The following is a 17,319-nucleotide window of genomic DNA, read 5'->3' as shown; positions in this document are numbered from 1 at the left end:
GTAGTGTCTTCAATCTCTCTTAAATCTCCTTTTTTGGGCTCCCAGCCCCTCAGAACCTCAAAATCCCCATAAATTCCCCAAAACCCCTCACGATCGCTCCTGGTTGCCGCCATCTCTTCTTCCCCTCACACACCATCCTCCCTTCCCATTGGCCGCCTAGCCTGCCAATCAAATTACCGCACTGCTATTAGTGGAAACTCTCAAGGATCCGCCCACCATGAGGCGCTGTGTATTGATCCTGGGCGTGCCGCGCGCTGATTGGTTATTTAATTTGACAAGCAGCTCTCTTGTCCAATCAGCTCCGCGAGCCTGCGTTGCCCTCGCGACGCCGCAATTTCCCGCCTGTTCGTTACCACGACAACCACGCAGAGCGAGGAGGCGGGGCCAGCCGCGCTGTTTAAGGCGGCGATTCGCCGAGCGCGCTGTCAATCAGCGACGTGGCTTCCGGCGGCGGGACGGGCCCGCGCCGCCGCCGCAGCCGCCGCCCCTCCCGGTACCGGCGGGGCCTGAGGGGACCTGGGGGGTCCTGAGGGGATTTTGGGGCTCCCGAGGGGTCCCGGGGGGTCCCAGCGGCTCCCGAGGCTCCCGGCGAGGCCTCGAGGCCCTTCCCGGGCCGGGGATGCCCCGCCCGGTCCCGCCCGGTTGGGCCCGGCCGAGCCCTGAGGGGAGGGCGGGGCCGGGGTGGGGCCCGTGAGGGGAATTTGGGGAGCCTGAGGGGATTTGGGGCGTTCTGAGGGGATTTGGGGGTGGAAATGGGGAATTTGGGTTGGAAATTGGGAATTCGGGGTGGAAATCGGGGATTTATAGTGAAATTTGGGGTTTCGGGGGATTCTGAGGGGAATCTGGGGTTCATGAGGGGAATTTGGGGAGCCTGAGGGGATTTGGGGCGTTCTGAGGGGATTTGGGGGTGGAAATGGGGAATTTGGGGTGGAAATTGGGAATTCGGGGTGGAAATGGAGGATTTGGGGTGAAATTTGCGGATTCGGAGGATCCTGAGGGGATTTTGGGGGTCTTGAGGGGAATTTGGGGAGCCTGAGGGGATTTGAGGGGTTTTGGGGTGTTCTGAGGCGATTTGGGGTGGAAATGGGGAATTTGGGGTGGAAATTGGGAATTTGAGGGGTTTTGAGGAGAATTTGGAGGTCTTGAGGGGAATTTGGGGTGAAAATGGGGATTTTTGGGATGGAAATGGGGAATCTGAGGTGAAAATTGGGGATTTTAGGGCTTCTGAGGGGAATTTGGGGAGCCTGAGGGGATTTCAGGATTTTTGGGACATTCTGAGGGGATTTTGGGGTGGAAAGGGGGAATTTGAGGTAAAAATGGGGAATTTTAGGGGTCCTGAGGGGATTTTGGGAAATCCTGAGGGGATTTTGGGGTGTTCTGAGGTGGTTTTGGGGTGAAAATGGGGAATTTGGGGAATCCTGAGGGGAATTTGGGGAGCCTGAGGGGATTTCAGGGATTTGGGAGAATTCTGAGGGGATTTGGGGCTGGAAATGGGGAAATTTAGGTGAAAATTGGGGATTTGGGGGGTTCTGAGGGGGATTTTGGGAGTTCTGAGGGGAATTTGAGGTGAAAATTGGAGATTTTGGGGCGTTCTGAGGGGAATTTGGGGTGAAAATGGGGAATTCGGGGGGTTCTGAGGGGATTTGGGGGTGGAAATGGAGAATTTGGGCTGGAAATGGGAAATTTTGAGGTGAAAATTGGAAATTTTAGGAGTTCTGAGGGAATTTGGGGGGTCCAGAGCGGATTTTGAAGCTCCTGAAGGGATTTGAGGAATTTTTGGGCATCAAATTTGGGTTTTTTAATGGGGTTTTTTGCCATTTCTGACCCCAAATCTTTGGGATTTTTTGCTCTTTGACCCCATCACCCACCAAGGAGATAAATTTAATTTAATTTTATTAATTTTTGGTCCTTTTAGACACGGTGGAGGTGACGGTGGGGAGCGAATTTGGGTTTTTTAATGGGGTTTTTTGGCATTTTTAACCCGAAATCTTTGGGATTTTTTTGCTCCCTGATCTCAATTCCCACAGAGATGATAATTTATAAAAATTTAAATAATATAATATAATATAATATAGTATAGTATAGTATAATATAATATAATATAATATAATATAATATAACATAATATAATAGATATAACAATATCATATAATAATTGTTTTTAATTCTAATTTTTTTGCTTTTTTTGACATCATGGAGGTGACATTGGGGGCCAAATTTGAGGGGTTTTTTTTGGTTTTTTTTTTCAAATTTTGCCCCCAAATCTTTGGGAATTTTTGCTCTTTGACCCCATCACCCATTATTTATTTTAGTAAACTTAAATTTAATTTAAAGTTATTAATTTTTTGGTCCCTTTAGGCACCATGGGGGTGACGGTGGGCATCAAATTTGGTTTTTTTAATGGGGTTTTTTGCCATTTCTGACCCCAAATCTTTGGGAAATTTTTGCTCCTTTACCCCATCACCCACTGAGGAGATCATTTATAAAAATTTAAATAATATAATATAATATAATGTAATGTAATATAATATAATATAATATAATATAATGTAATATAATATAATATAATGTAATGTAGTATAATATAATGTAATGTAATGTAATATAATATAATATAGTGTAATATAGTATAATATAATGTAATGTAATATAATGTAACATAATATAATACATAATATGATATCTTAGATGATATGTTATGATTTTATATAATATATGAAAATTAATATAATAATCATGATTATTACAATTTATTATATAGGTAATAATTACATAATAGACATAATATTATGGTATAATAACTTTTTTAAAATTTGAGTTTTGATGCCTTTTCAGACACCACGGAGGTGACGGTGGGGTTCAAAATTCGCGTTTTTTAACGGGGTTTTTTGCCATTTCTCCCCCCAAATCCCGGGATATTTTTTGCTCCCTGCCCCCATCTCCCTTAAATTAATTAAAATCCATTAATTTTCCCCATTTAGGCGCCATGGAGGTGACGGTGGGGTTCAAAATTCAAATTTTTAACGGGGTTTTTTGCCATTTCTCCCCCCAAATCCCAGGATATTTTTTGCTCCCTGCCCCCATCTCCCTGTGAACACCCATTTTAATTAAAATCCATTAATTTTAAATTAATTTTCCCCCGTTTTAGGCGCCATGGAGGTGACGGTGGGGTTCAAAATTCGAGTTTTTTAACGGGGTTTTTTGCCATTTCTGCCCCCAAATCCCGGGATATTTTTTGCTCCCTGCCCCCATCTCCCTGTGAACACCCATTTTAATTAAAATTAATTAATTTCCCCCGTTGTAGGCGCCATGGAGGTGACGGTGGGGGCCAAATTTGAGGGGTTTTTATGGGGTTTTTTTCAATTCCTGACCCCAAATCTTTGGGAATTTTTGCTCCTTTACCCCATCACCCACTGAGGAGATCATTTATAAAAATTTAAATAATATAATATAATATAATATAATATAATATAATGTAATATGGTATAATAATTTTTTTAAAATTTGAGTTTTTATGCCTTTTCAGACACCACGGAGGTGACGGTGGGGTTCAAAATTCGCGTTTTTTAACGGGGTTTTTTGCCATTTCTCCCCCCAAATCCCAGGATATTTTTTGCTCCCTGCCCCCATCTCCCTGTGAACACCCATTTTAATTAAAATTAATTAATTTTGCCCCGTTTTAGGCGCCATGGAGGTGATGGTGGGGTTCAAAATTCGAGTTTTTAACGGGGTTTTTTGCCATTTCTCCCCCCAAATCCCGGGATATTTTTTGCTCCCTGCCCCCATCTCCCTGTGAACACCCATTTTAATTAAAATTAATTAATTTCCCCCGTTTTAGGCGCCATGGAGGTGACGGTGGGGGCCAAATTTGAGGGGTTTTTATGGGGTTTTTTTCAATTCCTGACCCCAAATCTTTGGAAAATTTTTGCTCCTTTACCCCATCACCCACTGAGGAGATCATTTATAAAAAATTAAATAATATAATGTAATATAATATAGTATAATATAGTATAGTATAATGTAATGTAATATAATGTAATAATAATATAATATAATATAATATAATGTAATATAATATAATATAATATAATGTAATATAATATAATATAGTATAATATAATGTAATATAATGTAATATAATATAATATAATGTAATATAATGTAATGTAATATAATACATGATATGATATCTTAGATGATATGTTATGATATTATATAATATATAATAATTAATATTTTAATTATGATTATTTTAATTTATTATGTAGGTAATAATTATATAATAGATTTAATAATATGCTATAATAATTTTTTTAAAATTTGAGTTTTTATGCCTTTTCAGACACCATGGAGGTGACGGTGGGGTTCAAAATTCGCGTTTTTTAACGGGGTTTTTTGCCATTTCTCCCCCCAAATCCCAGGATTATTTTTGCTCCCTGCCCCCATCTCCCTGTGAACACCCATTTTAATTAAAATCCATTAATTTTAAATTAATTTTCCCCCATTTTAGGCGCCACGGAGGTGACGGTGGGGTTCAAAATTCGCGTTTTTTAACGGGGTTTTTTGCCATTTCTGCCCCCAAATCCCGGGATTTTTTTTTGCTCCCGCTGTGAACACCCATTTTAATTAAAATCCATTAAAATTAATTAATTTCCCCCGTTGTAGGCGCCATGGAGGTGACGGTGGGCACGGCGGCGCTGGCGCTGGCGCTGCTGCTGCTGCCGCTGCTCTACGAGCGCTGCGGCTCCTTCCGGTTCTTCTGCAAGATGGGGTTCTATAACGGCTGGATCCTGCTGCTGGCCCTGCTGGCCATCCCCCTGTGTGCCCTCAGGGGCAGGGACGTGGAGAACATGAAGTGAGAGGGGATTTTGGGGTGAATTTGGGGGGTTTGGGTCTGTTATTGGGGTTTTGTGTGAGTTATTTCATTATTTGTGGAGATTTGGGGGTTCTACAATGGCTGGATCCTGCTGCTGGCCCTGCTGGCCATCCCCCTGTGTGCCCTGAGGGGGAGAGATGTGGAGAACATGAAGTGAGAGGGGTTTTGGGGTGAATTCGGGGGGTTTTGGGTCTGTTTGTATCAGTTATGGGGTGTTTATGGGGGATTTGGGGGTTCTACAACGGCTGGATCCTGCTGCTGGCCCTGCTGGCCATCCCCCTGTGTGCCCTCAGGGGCAGGGACGTGGAGAACATGAAGTGAGAGGGGATTTTGGGGTGATTTGGGGTGAATTTGGGGTGATTTGGGTCTGTTTGTATCAGTTATTGGGGGTTTTGTATGAGTTATTTCATTATTTGTGGGTTTTATAACGGCTGGATCCTGCTGCTGGCCCTGCTGGCCATTCCTTTATGTGCCCTGAGGGGCAGGGACGTGGAGAACATGAAGTGAGAGGGGATTTTGGGGTGAATTCGGGGGGATTTGGGTCCGTTATTGGGGATTATTGGGGTATTTCAGTCAGTTATTGTGGGGATTTGTGGGTTCTACAATGGCTGGATCCTGCTGCTGGCCCTGCTGGCCATCCCTCTGTGTGCCCTGAGGGGCAGGGACGTGGAGAACATGAAGTGAGAGGGGATTTTGGGGTGAATTCGGGGGGATTTGGGTCAGTTTGTATCAGTTATTGGGGTATTTGTATCAGTTATTTCATTATTTGGGGGGATTTGGGGGTTCTACAATGGCTGGATCCTGCTGCTGGCCCTGCTGGCCATCCCTCTGTGCGCCCTCAGGGGCAGGGACGTGGAGAACATGAAGTGAGAGGGGGTTTTGGGGTGAATTCGGGGGGTTTTGGGTCCGTTATTGGGGTGTTTGTATCAGTTATTTCATTATTTGGGGTTCTATAATGGCTGGATCCTGCTGCTGGCCCTGCTGGCCATCCCTCTGTGTGCTCTGAGGGGCAGGGACGTGGAGAACATGAAGTGAGAGGGGTTTGGGGTGAATTCGGGGGTTTTGGGTCTGTTTGTATCAGTTATGGGGGATTTTGTATCAGTTATTTCATTATTTGGGGGGATTTGTGGGTTCTACAATGGCTGGATCCTGCTGCTGGCCCTGCTGGCCATCCCTCTGTGCGCCCTCAGGGGCAGGGACGTGGAGAACATGAAGTGAGAGGGGATTTGGGGTGAATTCGGGGGGTTTTGGGTCCGTTATTGGGGTGTTTGTATCAGTTACGGGGTGTTTCTGTGGTTCCCTCAGGATCATCCGCGGGCTGATGCAGCACGTCAAGCGCCTCTACGGGATCCGCATGGAGGTGCGGGGGGCGCAGCACTTCCCACCCCGGCAGCCCTACGTGGTGGTCAGCAACCACCAGAGCTCCCTGGACCTGCTGGGTATGGGGCTGCCCCATAGATCCCTGCCCCATAGGGCACTGACCCCATAGATACTCATAGATACTGATCCTATAGAGCCCTGACCCCATAGAGCCCCATCCCATGGAGCCCTGAGTGACCATTGCCAGCGGTCAGCAACCACCAGAGCTCCCTGGATCTCTTGGGTACGGGTTCCTGACCCATAGATCAGCCCTGACCCCAATAGATACTGATCCTATAGAGCCCTGACCCCATAGACCCCCATCCCATGGAGCCCTGAGTGACCATTGCCCGTGGTCAGCAACCACCAGAGCTCCGTGGATCTCTTGGGTACGGGTTCCTGACCCATAGATCAGCCCTGCCCCATAGATCCCCATAGAACCCTGCCCCATAGGGCACTGACCCCATAGATCCCCATAGATCCTGATCCTGTACAGCCCTGAGTGACCATTGCCCATGGTCAGCAACCACCAGAGCTCCCTGGACCTGCTGGGTACGACATCCTGCCCCATAGAGCCCCATAGAACCCTGCCCCATAGGGCACTGACCCCATAGATCCCCATAGATACTGATCCTGTACAGCCCTGAGTGACCATTGCCCATGGTCAGCAACCACCAGAGCTCCCTGGACCTGCTGGGTATGGGGCTGCCCCATAGATCTGACCCATAGATCCCCATAGAACCCTGCCCCATAGGGCACTGACCCCATAGAACCCCATAGAAACCCCAAAATCCCCATCCCATGGAGCCCTGAGTGACCATTGCCCATGGTCAGCAACCACCAGAGCTCCCTGGACCTGCTGGGTATGGGGCTGCCCCATAGATCTGACCCATAGATCCCCATAGATACTGATCCTGTACAGCCCTGACCCCAAAAAACCCCATAGAAATCCCAAAATCCCCATCCCATGGAGCCCTGAGTGACCATTGCCCGTGGTCAGCAACCACCAGAGCTCCCTGGACCTGCTGGGTATGGGGCTGCCCCATGGATCTGACCCATAGATACTGATCCTATAGGGCCCTGACCCCATAGATCCCCATAGAAACCCCCAAATCCCCATCCCATATAGCCCTGAGTGACCATTGCCCATGGTCAGCAACCACCAGAGCTCCCTGGACCTGCTGGGTATGGGGCTGCCCCATAGATCTGACCCATAGATACTGATCCTATAGAGCCCTGACCCCATAGATCCCCATAGAAACCCCAAAATCCCCATCCCATATAACCCTGAGTGACCATTGCCCATGGTCAGCAACCACCAGAGCTCCCTGGACCTGCTGGGTATGGATTCCTGACCCATAGAGCCCCATAGAACCCTGCCCCATAGGGCACTGACCCCATAGAGCCCCATAGATAGTGATCCTGTACAGCCCTGACCCCATAGAGTGACCATTGCCCATGGTCAGCAACCACCAGAGCTCCCTGGACCTGCTGGGTACGGATTCCTGCCCCATAGATCCCCATAGATCCTCACCCCATAGAGCCCTGACCCCATAGATCCCCACCCCATAGGGCCCTGACCCCATAGAGCCCCATAGATCCCCATAGAAACCCCAAAATCCCCATCCCATGGAGCCCTGAGTGACCATTGCCCATGGTCAGCAACCACCAGAGCTCCCTGGACCTGCTGGGTATGGGGCTGCCCCATGGATCTGACCCATAGATCCCCATAGAACCCCATAGATCCCCATAGATAGTGATCCTATAGAGCCCCGACCCCATAGAGCCCCATCCCATGGAGCCCTGAGTGACCATTGCCCATGGTCAGCAACCACCAGAGCTCCCTGGACCTGCTGGGTACGGATTCCTGCCCCATAGATCAGCCCTGGCCCCATAGAACTGACCCATAGGGCACTGACCCCAAAAAACCCCATAGAAACCCCAAAATCCCTGCCCCATATAGCCCTGACCCCATAGAGTGACCATTGCCCATGGTCAGCAACCACCAGAGCTCCCTGGATCTCTTGGTAGGACATCCTGCCCCATAGATCAGCCCTGGCCCCATAGAACCCTGCCCCATAGGGCCCTGACCCCAAAAAACCCCATAGAAATCCCAAAATCCCTGCCCCATATAGCCCTGAGTGACCATTGCCCATGGTCAGCAACCACCAGAGCTCCCTGGACCTGCTGGGTATGGGGCTGCCCCATAGATCCCCATAGATCCCTGCCCCATAGAGCCCTGACCCCATAGATCCCCATAGATCCCTGCCCCATAGAGCCCTGACCCCATAGATCCCCATAGATCCTGATCCTATAGATCCATGACCCCATAAATTCCTATAAATCCTGCCCCATAGATCTGCCCCATAGATCCCTGCCCCATAGAGCCCTGACCCCATAAATCGCCATTCTATAGAGCCCTGACCCCATAGATCCCCATAGATCCCTGTCCCATAGAGCCTTGACCCCATAAATCCCCATTCTATAGACCCTGCCCCATAGATCCCCATAGAACCCTGCCCCATAGAGCCCTGACCCATAAATCCCCATCCTATAGATCCTGCCCCATAGATCCCCATAGATCCCAATCCTATAGATCCGCACCCCACACATCCCTGACCAGTGGCTGCCCCATAGAGCCCCAAACTCCTCCCAGCCCCATACGTGCCCCACACACCCCACATGTGCCCCACAGACCCCAGACCTGCCCCACATGTGCCCCATAACCCGCAGGGATGATGGAGGTGCTGCCCGACCGCTGTGTGCCCATCGCCAAGCGCGAGCTGCTCTACATGGGGCAGCTATGGGGCAGCTATGGGGCAGGTGTAGGATATCCCATGGGCCCCAAACCTGCCCCATAACCCCAAACCTGCCCCATAACCCCAAACCTGCCCCATAACCCCGCAGGGATGATGGAGGTGCTCCCGGATCGCTGTGTCCCCATTGCCAAGCGCGAGCTGCTCTACATGGGGCAGCTATAGGGCACCCCACACACCCCACACACCCCAGACCTGCCCCACATGTGCCCCATAACCCCATATAACCCGCAGGGATGATGGAGGTGCTGCCCGATCGCTGTGTGCCCATTGCCAAGTGCGAGCTGCTCTACATGGGGCAGCTATGGGGTGGTTATAGGGCAGCTATAGGGCACCCCACACACCCCATAACCCCACAGACCCCACATGTGCCCCATAACCCCCAGGGATGATGGAGGTGCTGCCGGATCGCTGCGTGCCCATCGCCAAGCGCGAGCTGCTCTACATGGGGCAGCTATGGGGCAGCTATAGGGTTGCTATAGGGCACCCCACACACCCCATAACCCCACATTTACCCCATATCACCCCACAGGGATGATGGAGGTGCTCCCCGATCGCTGTGTGCCCATCGCCAAGCGCGAGCTGCTCTACATGGGGCAGTTATGGGGCAGGTGTAGGGTTGCTATAGGGCACCCCACACACCCTACACACCCCACACACCCCAAACCTGCCCCACATGTGCCCCATAACCCGCAGGGATGATGGAGGTGCTGCCCGATCGCTGCGTGCCCATCGCCAAGCGCGAGCTGCTCTACATGGGGCAGCTGTGGGGCAGGTGTAGGATATCCCACACACCCCAAACCTGCCCCACATGTGCCCCATAACCCCACATTTACCCCATATCACCCCACAGGGATGATGGAGGTGCTGCCCGATCGCTGTGTGCCCATCGCCAAGCGCGAGCTGCTCTACATGGGGCAGCTATGGGGCAGGTGTAGGATATCCCATGGACCCCGAACCTGCCCCATAACCCCAAACCTGCCCCATAACCCCACATGTGCCCCATATCACCCCAGGGATGATGGAGGTGCTCCCGGATCGCTGTGTGCCCATCGCCAAGCGCGAGCTGCTCTACATGGGGCAGCTATGGGGCAGTTATGGGGCAGGTGTAGGATATCCCATGGACCCCGAACCTGCCCCATAACCCCACATGTGCCCCATAACTTGCAGGGATGATGGAGGTGCTGCCCGATCGCTGTGTGCCCATCGCCAAGCGCGAGCTGCTCTACATGGGCGCCGTGGGCGTCGTGTGCTGGCTCGGCGGCATCATCTTCATCGACCGCAAGAGGACGCACGACGCCATCAGCGTCATGGCCGAGGCCGCGCACACCATGCTCAGCCAGGACGTCAGTTATGGGGTGATATGGGGTGCTGTGGGGTGGTTATGGGGCGCTATGGGGCTGGCAGAGCCCACAGTGCCATCAGCGTCATGGCCGAGGCCACGCACACCATGCTCAGCCAGGACGTCAGTTATGGGGAGATGTGGGGTGCTATGGGGCGGTTATGGGATGATACAGGGTGGTTATGGGGTGTTATGGGGTGCTGTGGGGTGGGTATGGGGCACTATGGGGTAGATATGGGGTGGTTATGGGGCGCTTTGGGTGGTTATGGAGTGACATGGGGCGGTTATGGGATGATACAGGGTGGTTATGGGGTGGTTATGGGGCGCTATGGGGCTGGCAGAGCCCACAGTGCCATCAGCGTCATGGCCGAGGCCGCGCACACCATGCTCAGCCAGGACGTCAGTTATGGGGCGCTATGGGGCAGTTATGGGGTGCTGTGGGGTGGTACAGGGTGGTTATGGGGCGCTATGGGGTGGTTATGGGTCATTATGGGGTGCTATAGGGAGATACAGAGTGGTTATGGGGCACTATGGGGTAGATATGGGGCGGTTATGGGATGATGTGGGGTGGTTATGGGGTGCTCTGGGGTGGGTATGGGGTGGTTATCGGGGGATATGGGGTGGTTATGGGGTGATATGGGGTGGTTATGGGGTGATATGGGGTGGTTATGGGTGGTTATGGGGCGCTATGGGATGGTTATGGGGTGATATGGGGTGGTTATCGGGGGATATGGGGTGGTTATGGGGCACTATGGGGTGGGTATGGGGGGTTATGAGGGGTTATGGGTCATTATGGGGTGGTTATGGGGTGATTATGGGATGGCTGTGGGGTGCTATAGGGTGGCTATGGGGCAGCTCCACATCCCGTTGTGCCCCACAGGTGCGGGTGTGGGTGTTCCCTGAGGGCACAGTGGGGGCTATGGCGGATATGGGGCGCTATGGGGTGGCTATGGGGTGCTATGGGATGGTTATAGGATGCTATGGGGTGCTATGGGGCAGCCCCACACGCAGCTCTGCCCCACAGGTGCGGGTGTGGGTGTGCCCCGAGGGCACAGCGGGGGCTATGGCGGATGTGGGGTGGTTATGGGGTGGTTATGGGGCGCTATGGGGCAGTTATGGGGTGCTATGGGGCAGTTATGGGGCGCTATGGGGCAGCCCCACATCCATCCCATTGTGCCCCACAGGTGCGGGTGTGGGTGTTCCCCGAGGGCACAGCAGGGGTATGGCGGATATGGGGCGGTTATGGGGCAGTTATGGGGTGCTATGGGGCAGTTATGGGGCGCTATGGGGCAGTTATGGGGCGCTATGGGGCAGTTATGGGGCGCTATGGGGCAGCCCCACATCCATGCCATCCTGCCCCACAGGTGCGGGTGTGGGTGTTCCCCGAGGGCACAGCAGGGGCTATGGGGCGCTATGGGGCAGCCCCACATCCATGCCATCCTGCCCCACAGGTGCGGGTGTGGGTGTTCCCCGAGGGCACAGCGGGGGCTATGGGGCAGTTATGGGGTGCTGTGGGGCGCTATGGGGTGGTTATAGGATGCTATGGGGCAGTTATGGGGCAGCCCCACATGCATGCCATCCTGCCCCACAGGTGCGGGTGTGGGTGTTCCCCGAGGGCACGCGCAACCACAGCGGCTCCATGCTGCCCTTCAAACGGGGGGCGTTCCACCTGGCCGTGCAGGCACAGGTATGTGGGGCAATGTGGGGCGCTATGGGGCGGTTATGGGGCGCTATGGGGCACAGCTCCATGCTGCCCTTCAAACGGGGGGCGTTCCACCTGGCCGTGCAGGCACAGGTATGTGGGGCAATGTGGGGTGGTTATGGGGCGCTATGGGGCGGTTATGGGGCGCTATGGGGCGGTTATGGGGCGCTATGGGGCACAGCTCCATGCTGCCCTTCAAACGGGGGGCGTTCCACCTGGCCGTGCAGGCACAGGTATGTGGGGCCATGTGGGGCACTATGGGGCGGGTATGGGGCAGTTATGGGGCAGTTATGAGTCGGTTATGGGGCGGTTATGGGGTGGTTATAGGGTAGTTATGAGTCGGTTATGAGTCGGTTATGGGGCAGCTGTGGGGCAGTTATGGGGTGGTTGTGGGGCAGATATGAGTCAGTTATAGGGCAGTTATGGGGCAGTTATGAGGCAATTATAGGGCAGTTATGGGGCAGTTATGGGGTGGTTGTAGGGCAGTTATGGGGCAGTTATGGGGTGGTTATGGGGCAGTTATGAGTCAGTTAGGGGGTGGTTTTGGGGCGGTTATGGGGCAGTTACAAGGTGGTTGTGGGGTAGCTGTGGGGTGGTTATGGGATCAGTATGGGGCAATTGTGGGGCAGTTATACGGCAGTTATGGGGTGGTTATGGGGCAGTTATGGGGCAGCTATGGGGCAGTTATGGGGCAGTTATAAGGCGGTTATGGGGCAGTTATGAGTCGGTTATGGGGCAGCTGAAGGGCAGTTATGGGGCAGTTATGAGTTAGTTATGGGGCAGTTATGAGGCGGTTATGGGGTGGTTATGGGGCAGCCATGGGGCAGTTATAAGGCAGTTATGGGGCAGTTATGAGTCAGTTATGGGGCAGCCATGGGGCAGTTATGAGTCAGTTGTGGGGCGGTTATGGGGCAGTTATGAGTCGGTTATGGGGCAGCTGTAGGGCAGTTATGTGGCAGTCATAGGGCAGCCATGGGGCAGTTATGAGTCAGTTATGGGGCAGTTACGAGTCGGTTATGGGGCAGTTACGAGTCGGTTTATGGGGCAGTTATGAGTCGGTTATGGGGTGGTTATGGGGCAGCCATGGGGCAGTTATGAGTCAGTTATGGGGCAGTTATGGGGCAGCCATGGGGCAGTTATGAGTCGGTTATGGGGCAGTTATGAGTCGGTTATGGGGCAGTTATGGGGCAGCCATGGGGCAGTTATGAGTCGGTTGTGGGGCGGTTGTGGGGCAGCCATGGGGCAGTTATGAGGCAGTTATGGGGCAGTTATGAGTCGGTTATGGGGCAGTTATGGGGCAGCCATGGGGCAGTTATGAGTTGGTTATGGGGCAGCCATGGGGCAGTTATGAGTCGGTTGTGGGGCAGCCGTGGGGCAGCAGCAGCCCCCCCCGAGCCCTCCGTGCCCCACAGGTGCCCGTGGTTCCCATCGTGATCTCGTCCTACCAGCACTTCTACAGCAAACGGGAGCGGCGCTTCACCCCTGGTGAGGGCATCTATGGGGCTGGGGGCTCCCTGTGGGGCTGGGGGCTCTCATTGGGGTGTCTGTGGGGCTGGGGGCTCCCTGTGGGGCTGGGGGCTCCCTGTGGGGCTGGGGGCTCCCTGTGGGGCACCTGTGGGGCTGGGGGCTCCCTGTGGGTGTATCTGTGGGTCTGGGGTCTCTTGGCTGGGGCTCCTGTGGGGCTTGGGGGCTCCCTGTGGGGCTGGGGGCTCCTGTGGGCTCCTGTGGGGCTGGGGGCTCCTTGGGGTCACTTGTGGGCTGGGGGTCTCTTGGGGTGTCTGTGGGGCCTGGGGGCTCCTGTGGGGCTGGGGCTCCCTGTGGGGTGGCTGTGGGGCTGGGGTCTCCCGTGTGGGCTGGGGGCTCCCTGTGGGCTGGCTGGGGCCCGGGGGCTCTCTGTGGGGCTGGGGGCTCCCTGTGGCTGGGGGCACCTGTGGGCTGGGGCTCCCTGTGGGGCTGGGGGCTCCTGTGGGGTGTCTGTGGGGCTGGGGCTCCCTGTGGGGTGGTGGGCTCCCTGTGGGGCTGGGGGCTCTCATTGGGGTTCTTGTGGGGCTGGGGCTCCTGTGGTTCTGGCTGTGGGTGGGGTTTATTTGGTCTGGGTCTCTGTGGGTCTGGGGTCTCACTGTGGGTCTGGGGTCTCCATAGGCGAGTGTGTGATCCAGGTGCTGCCCCCGCTGCCCACGCTGGGCCTGGCTCTGGGTCTGGGGGTATTTATGGGTCTGGGGTCTCTCTGTGGGTCTGGTTTTGTAGGGTTCTATGGGGTATTTATGGGTCTGGGGTCTCTCTGTGGGTCTGGGGTCTCTCATTGGGGTGTATTTGGGTCTGGGGTCTCCCCAGGTGAGTGCGTGATCCAGGTGCTGCCCCCGCTGCCCACGCTGGGCCTGGCTCCGGCCGATGTTCCCGGCTGGGGTCTCTGTGGGTCTGGGGTATCACTGTGGGGTCATCTATGGGGGGTATTTTATGTGGTCTGGGGTCTTCTATGGGGTATTATTATGGGTCTGGGGTCTCTTCCATGGGTGTCAGTGGTGTGATCCAGGTGCTGCCCCCGCTGCCCACGCTGGGCCTGGCTCCGGCCGATGTTCCCGGGGGTATCTGTGGGTCTGGCTGTGGGTCAGGGGGTTTATTTGGGTCTGGGGTCTCTCTGTGGGTCTGGGGTCTCTATGGGGTATTTATGGGTCTGGGGTCCCCCATAGGCGAGTGTGTGATCCAGGTGCTGCCCCCGCTGCCCACGCTGGGCCTGGCTCCGGCCGATGTTCCCGCGCTGACCGAGCGCGTCCGCGCCGCCATGCTGGACGCCTTCGAGGCGCTGTCGGCCGAGCTGGGAGTGACCGCCCGGACACGGAGTGACCACCAGAGTGACCACCAGAGTGACCACCGGAGTGACCACAGCACTGACCACCGGAGTGACCACTGACCACGGCACTGACCACCGGAGTGACCACAACACTGACCACCCAAAGAGTGACCACCCAAAGGTGACCACGGCAGTGACCGCCAGAGTGACCACCCAAAGGGTGACCACCACAGTGACCACCCCAGGAGTGACCACCCAAAGGGTGACCACAGGAATGACCACCCCAGTGACCACAGGAATGACCACGGGAGTGACCACCCCAGTGACCACAGGAGTGACCACCAGAGTGACCCAATAGCCACGCTGAGTGACCCACAGAGTGACCACAGGAGGAGTGACCACAGGAGTGACCACCAGAGTGAGCACTGGAGTGACCCCCAGAGTGACCACCGGAGTGACCACCGGAGTGACCACCGGAGTGACCAACACAACCACACGGCCCTGAATGACCCCTGGAGTGACCCCCAGAGTGACCACCACAGCCCTACGGCCACGCCGAGTGACCCCCAGTGTCCGGCAGTGACCCGGAGTGACCCCCAGAGTGACCCCCAGAGTGACCCCCGGAGTGACCCCTGCAGTGACCCCCAGAGTGACCCCCAGAGTGACCCCCGGCCCTGCCCAGTGGGGCAGGGACTGACCCCCAAGTGTGGCCTGGACTGACCCACAAGTGTGGGCTGGACTGACCCACAAGTGCGGCCAAACTGACCCAAAATGGGGCCGGACTGACCCACAAGTGGGGCCTGACTGACCACAATGGGGCCTGGACTGACCCCCAAATGGGGCCTGGACTGACCCACAAGTGTGGGCTGGAGTGACCCCCAAGTGGGGCCCAAACTGACCCCCAAGTGGGGACAAACTGACCCCCAAGTTGGACACGGTTTGACCCCCAAGTGGGGCCTGGACTGACCCCTAAGTGGGGACAAACTGACCCACAAGTGGGGACAAACTGACCCCTAAGTGGGGACAAGTGGGGACAAACTGACCCCTAAGTGGGGCAGGAACTGACCCCTAAGTGGGGCCCAAACTGACCCCTAAGTGGGGACAAAGTGGGGCCAAACTGACCCACAAGTGAGGACAAACTGACCCCTAAGTGGGGCAGGAACTGACCCATGGCACGATGTGGGGCTGACCCCCAAGTGGGGCCTGGACCGACCTCCAGGTGAGGACAGAGTGACCCCTAAGTGGGGACAAACTGACCCACAAGTGTGGCCAAGACTGACCCCCAAGTGTGGCCACAACTGACCCACAGATGGGGCTCAAAGTGACCCCCAAGTGTGGCCACAACTGACCCACAAGTGGGGCCACAACTGACCCCCAAGTGGGGCCAAAGTGACCCCTAAATGGGGCAGGGACTGACCCCCAAGTGGGCCTGGACTGACCCCCAAGTGTGGCCACAACTGACCCACAAGTGGGGCCAAAGTGACCCCCAAGTGGGGACAAACTGACCCACAAGTGGGGGCAAACTGACCCCGGGCTGCCCCACGGTGGGGGCGTGGCCGGGGCGTGGCCGGTGCTGATTGGCCGCTGCAGCCAAGCCCCGCCCCCTCGCTGCCGTGTATTTATTTGGGGTGGGGGAGGGGGGGGGGCGCGGATTTTGCCAAATTTCCCTCCCCGGCTTTTAATAAACCCCCCCAAAATCCCCCCAAAATAACGGGGTGCTGTGACATCGCTGTGACGTCATCCGGGTGGGGATGATGTCATTGAATGGGGGATTGGGGGGTTTGGGGTGGGGGTGTGCTGTGACATCCTGTCATCATTGGGGGGGATGATGTCATCGAATTGGGGGTCATTGGGGAGGGGCTTTGGGATTGGGGAGAGGGATGCTGTGACATCGCTGTGACGTCATCGGGGGCGGGGATGATGTCATTGAATGGGGATTGTTTGGGGAGGGGTGCTGTGACGTCATCCGGCGGGGATGACGTCATCGAATTGGGGGTCATTGGGGAGGGGCTTTGGGATTGGGGGTGGGGGGTGCTGTGACATCACTGTGATGTCATCGGGGCGGGGATGATGTCATTGAATGGGGGATTATTGGGGGAGGGGGTTTGGGGGGTGCTGTGACATCACTGTGACGTCATTGGGGTGGGGATGATGATGTCATTGAATGGGAGGGTCATTGGGACTGGGGGGGAGGGTCCCAGGAATTGGGGGGCACTGGGGGGGAACTGGGATGGAAACTGGGATGGATTGGGATGGGATTGGGATTGGAACGGGAATCTGGGATGGACTGGGTTTGGGATTTGGACTGGGTTGGGATTGGGGTGGAACTGGGACTGGGATTGGGACTGGGATTGGGATCTGAACTGGGATGGACTGGGATTGGGATTTGGATCTGAACTGGGACTGGGATGGAACTGGGATTGGGATGGGACG

At 54.7% G+C, this 17,319-nt stretch overlaps 1 protein-coding gene across 2 annotated transcripts; it reads left to right on the top strand.

Annotated features, from left to right (window-relative positions):
• The first annotated feature begins 417 nt into the window (after positions 1-417).
• Positions 418-15,657, top strand: AGPAT1 (1-acylglycerol-3-phosphate O-acyltransferase 1). Of its 2 annotated transcripts, none has more exons than XM_064737488.1 (8): positions 418-493; positions 4,666-4,855; positions 6,182-6,315; positions 10,222-10,397; positions 11,985-12,080; positions 13,508-13,580; positions 14,786-14,956; positions 15,048-15,657. In XM_064737488.1, exons 2-8 carry the CDS (start codon positions 4,671-4,673, stop codon positions 15,242-15,244), a joined length of 1,032 nt encoding a protein of 343 aa, XP_064593558.1. In that variant the 5' UTR covers positions 418-493; positions 4,666-4,670; the 3' UTR covers positions 15,245-15,657. The 2 variants fall into 2 exon arrangements, with proteins under 2 accessions (XP_064593558.1, XP_064593559.1); XM_064737489.1 differs by lacking the exon at positions 418-493 and adding an exon at positions 3,007-3,315 and having other exon boundaries at positions 4,677-4,855.
• The last annotated feature ends 1,662 nt before the right edge of the window (positions 15,658-17,319 follow it).

Source organism: Zonotrichia leucophrys, unplaced genomic scaffold, assembly GCF_028769735.1.
Source record: "Zonotrichia leucophrys gambelii isolate GWCS_2022_RI unplaced genomic scaffold, RI_Zleu_2.0 Scaffold_64_270646, whole genome shotgun sequence".
In the NCBI taxonomy this organism is placed as follows: domain Eukaryota; kingdom Metazoa; phylum Chordata; class Aves; order Passeriformes; family Passerellidae; genus Zonotrichia; species Zonotrichia leucophrys.
This window is presented reverse-complemented; position numbering and strand designations above follow the sequence as displayed.

Excerpts from the sequence above, each read along its gene's own strand:
- AGPAT1 (XM_064737488.1), top strand. The coding sequence starts at position 4,671 with ATGGAGGTGACGGTGGGCACGGCGGCGCTGGCGCTGGCGCTGCTGCTG. Across the intron at positions 12,081-13,507 it reads ACCTGGCCGTGCAGGCACAG|GTGCCCGTGGTTCCCATCGT; the intron begins GTATGTGGGGCA and ends CGTGCCCCACAG. Across the intron at positions 14,957-15,047 it reads TGACCACCAGAGTGACCACC|CAAAGAGTGACCACCCAAAG; the intron begins AGAGTGACCACC and ends ACACTGACCACC.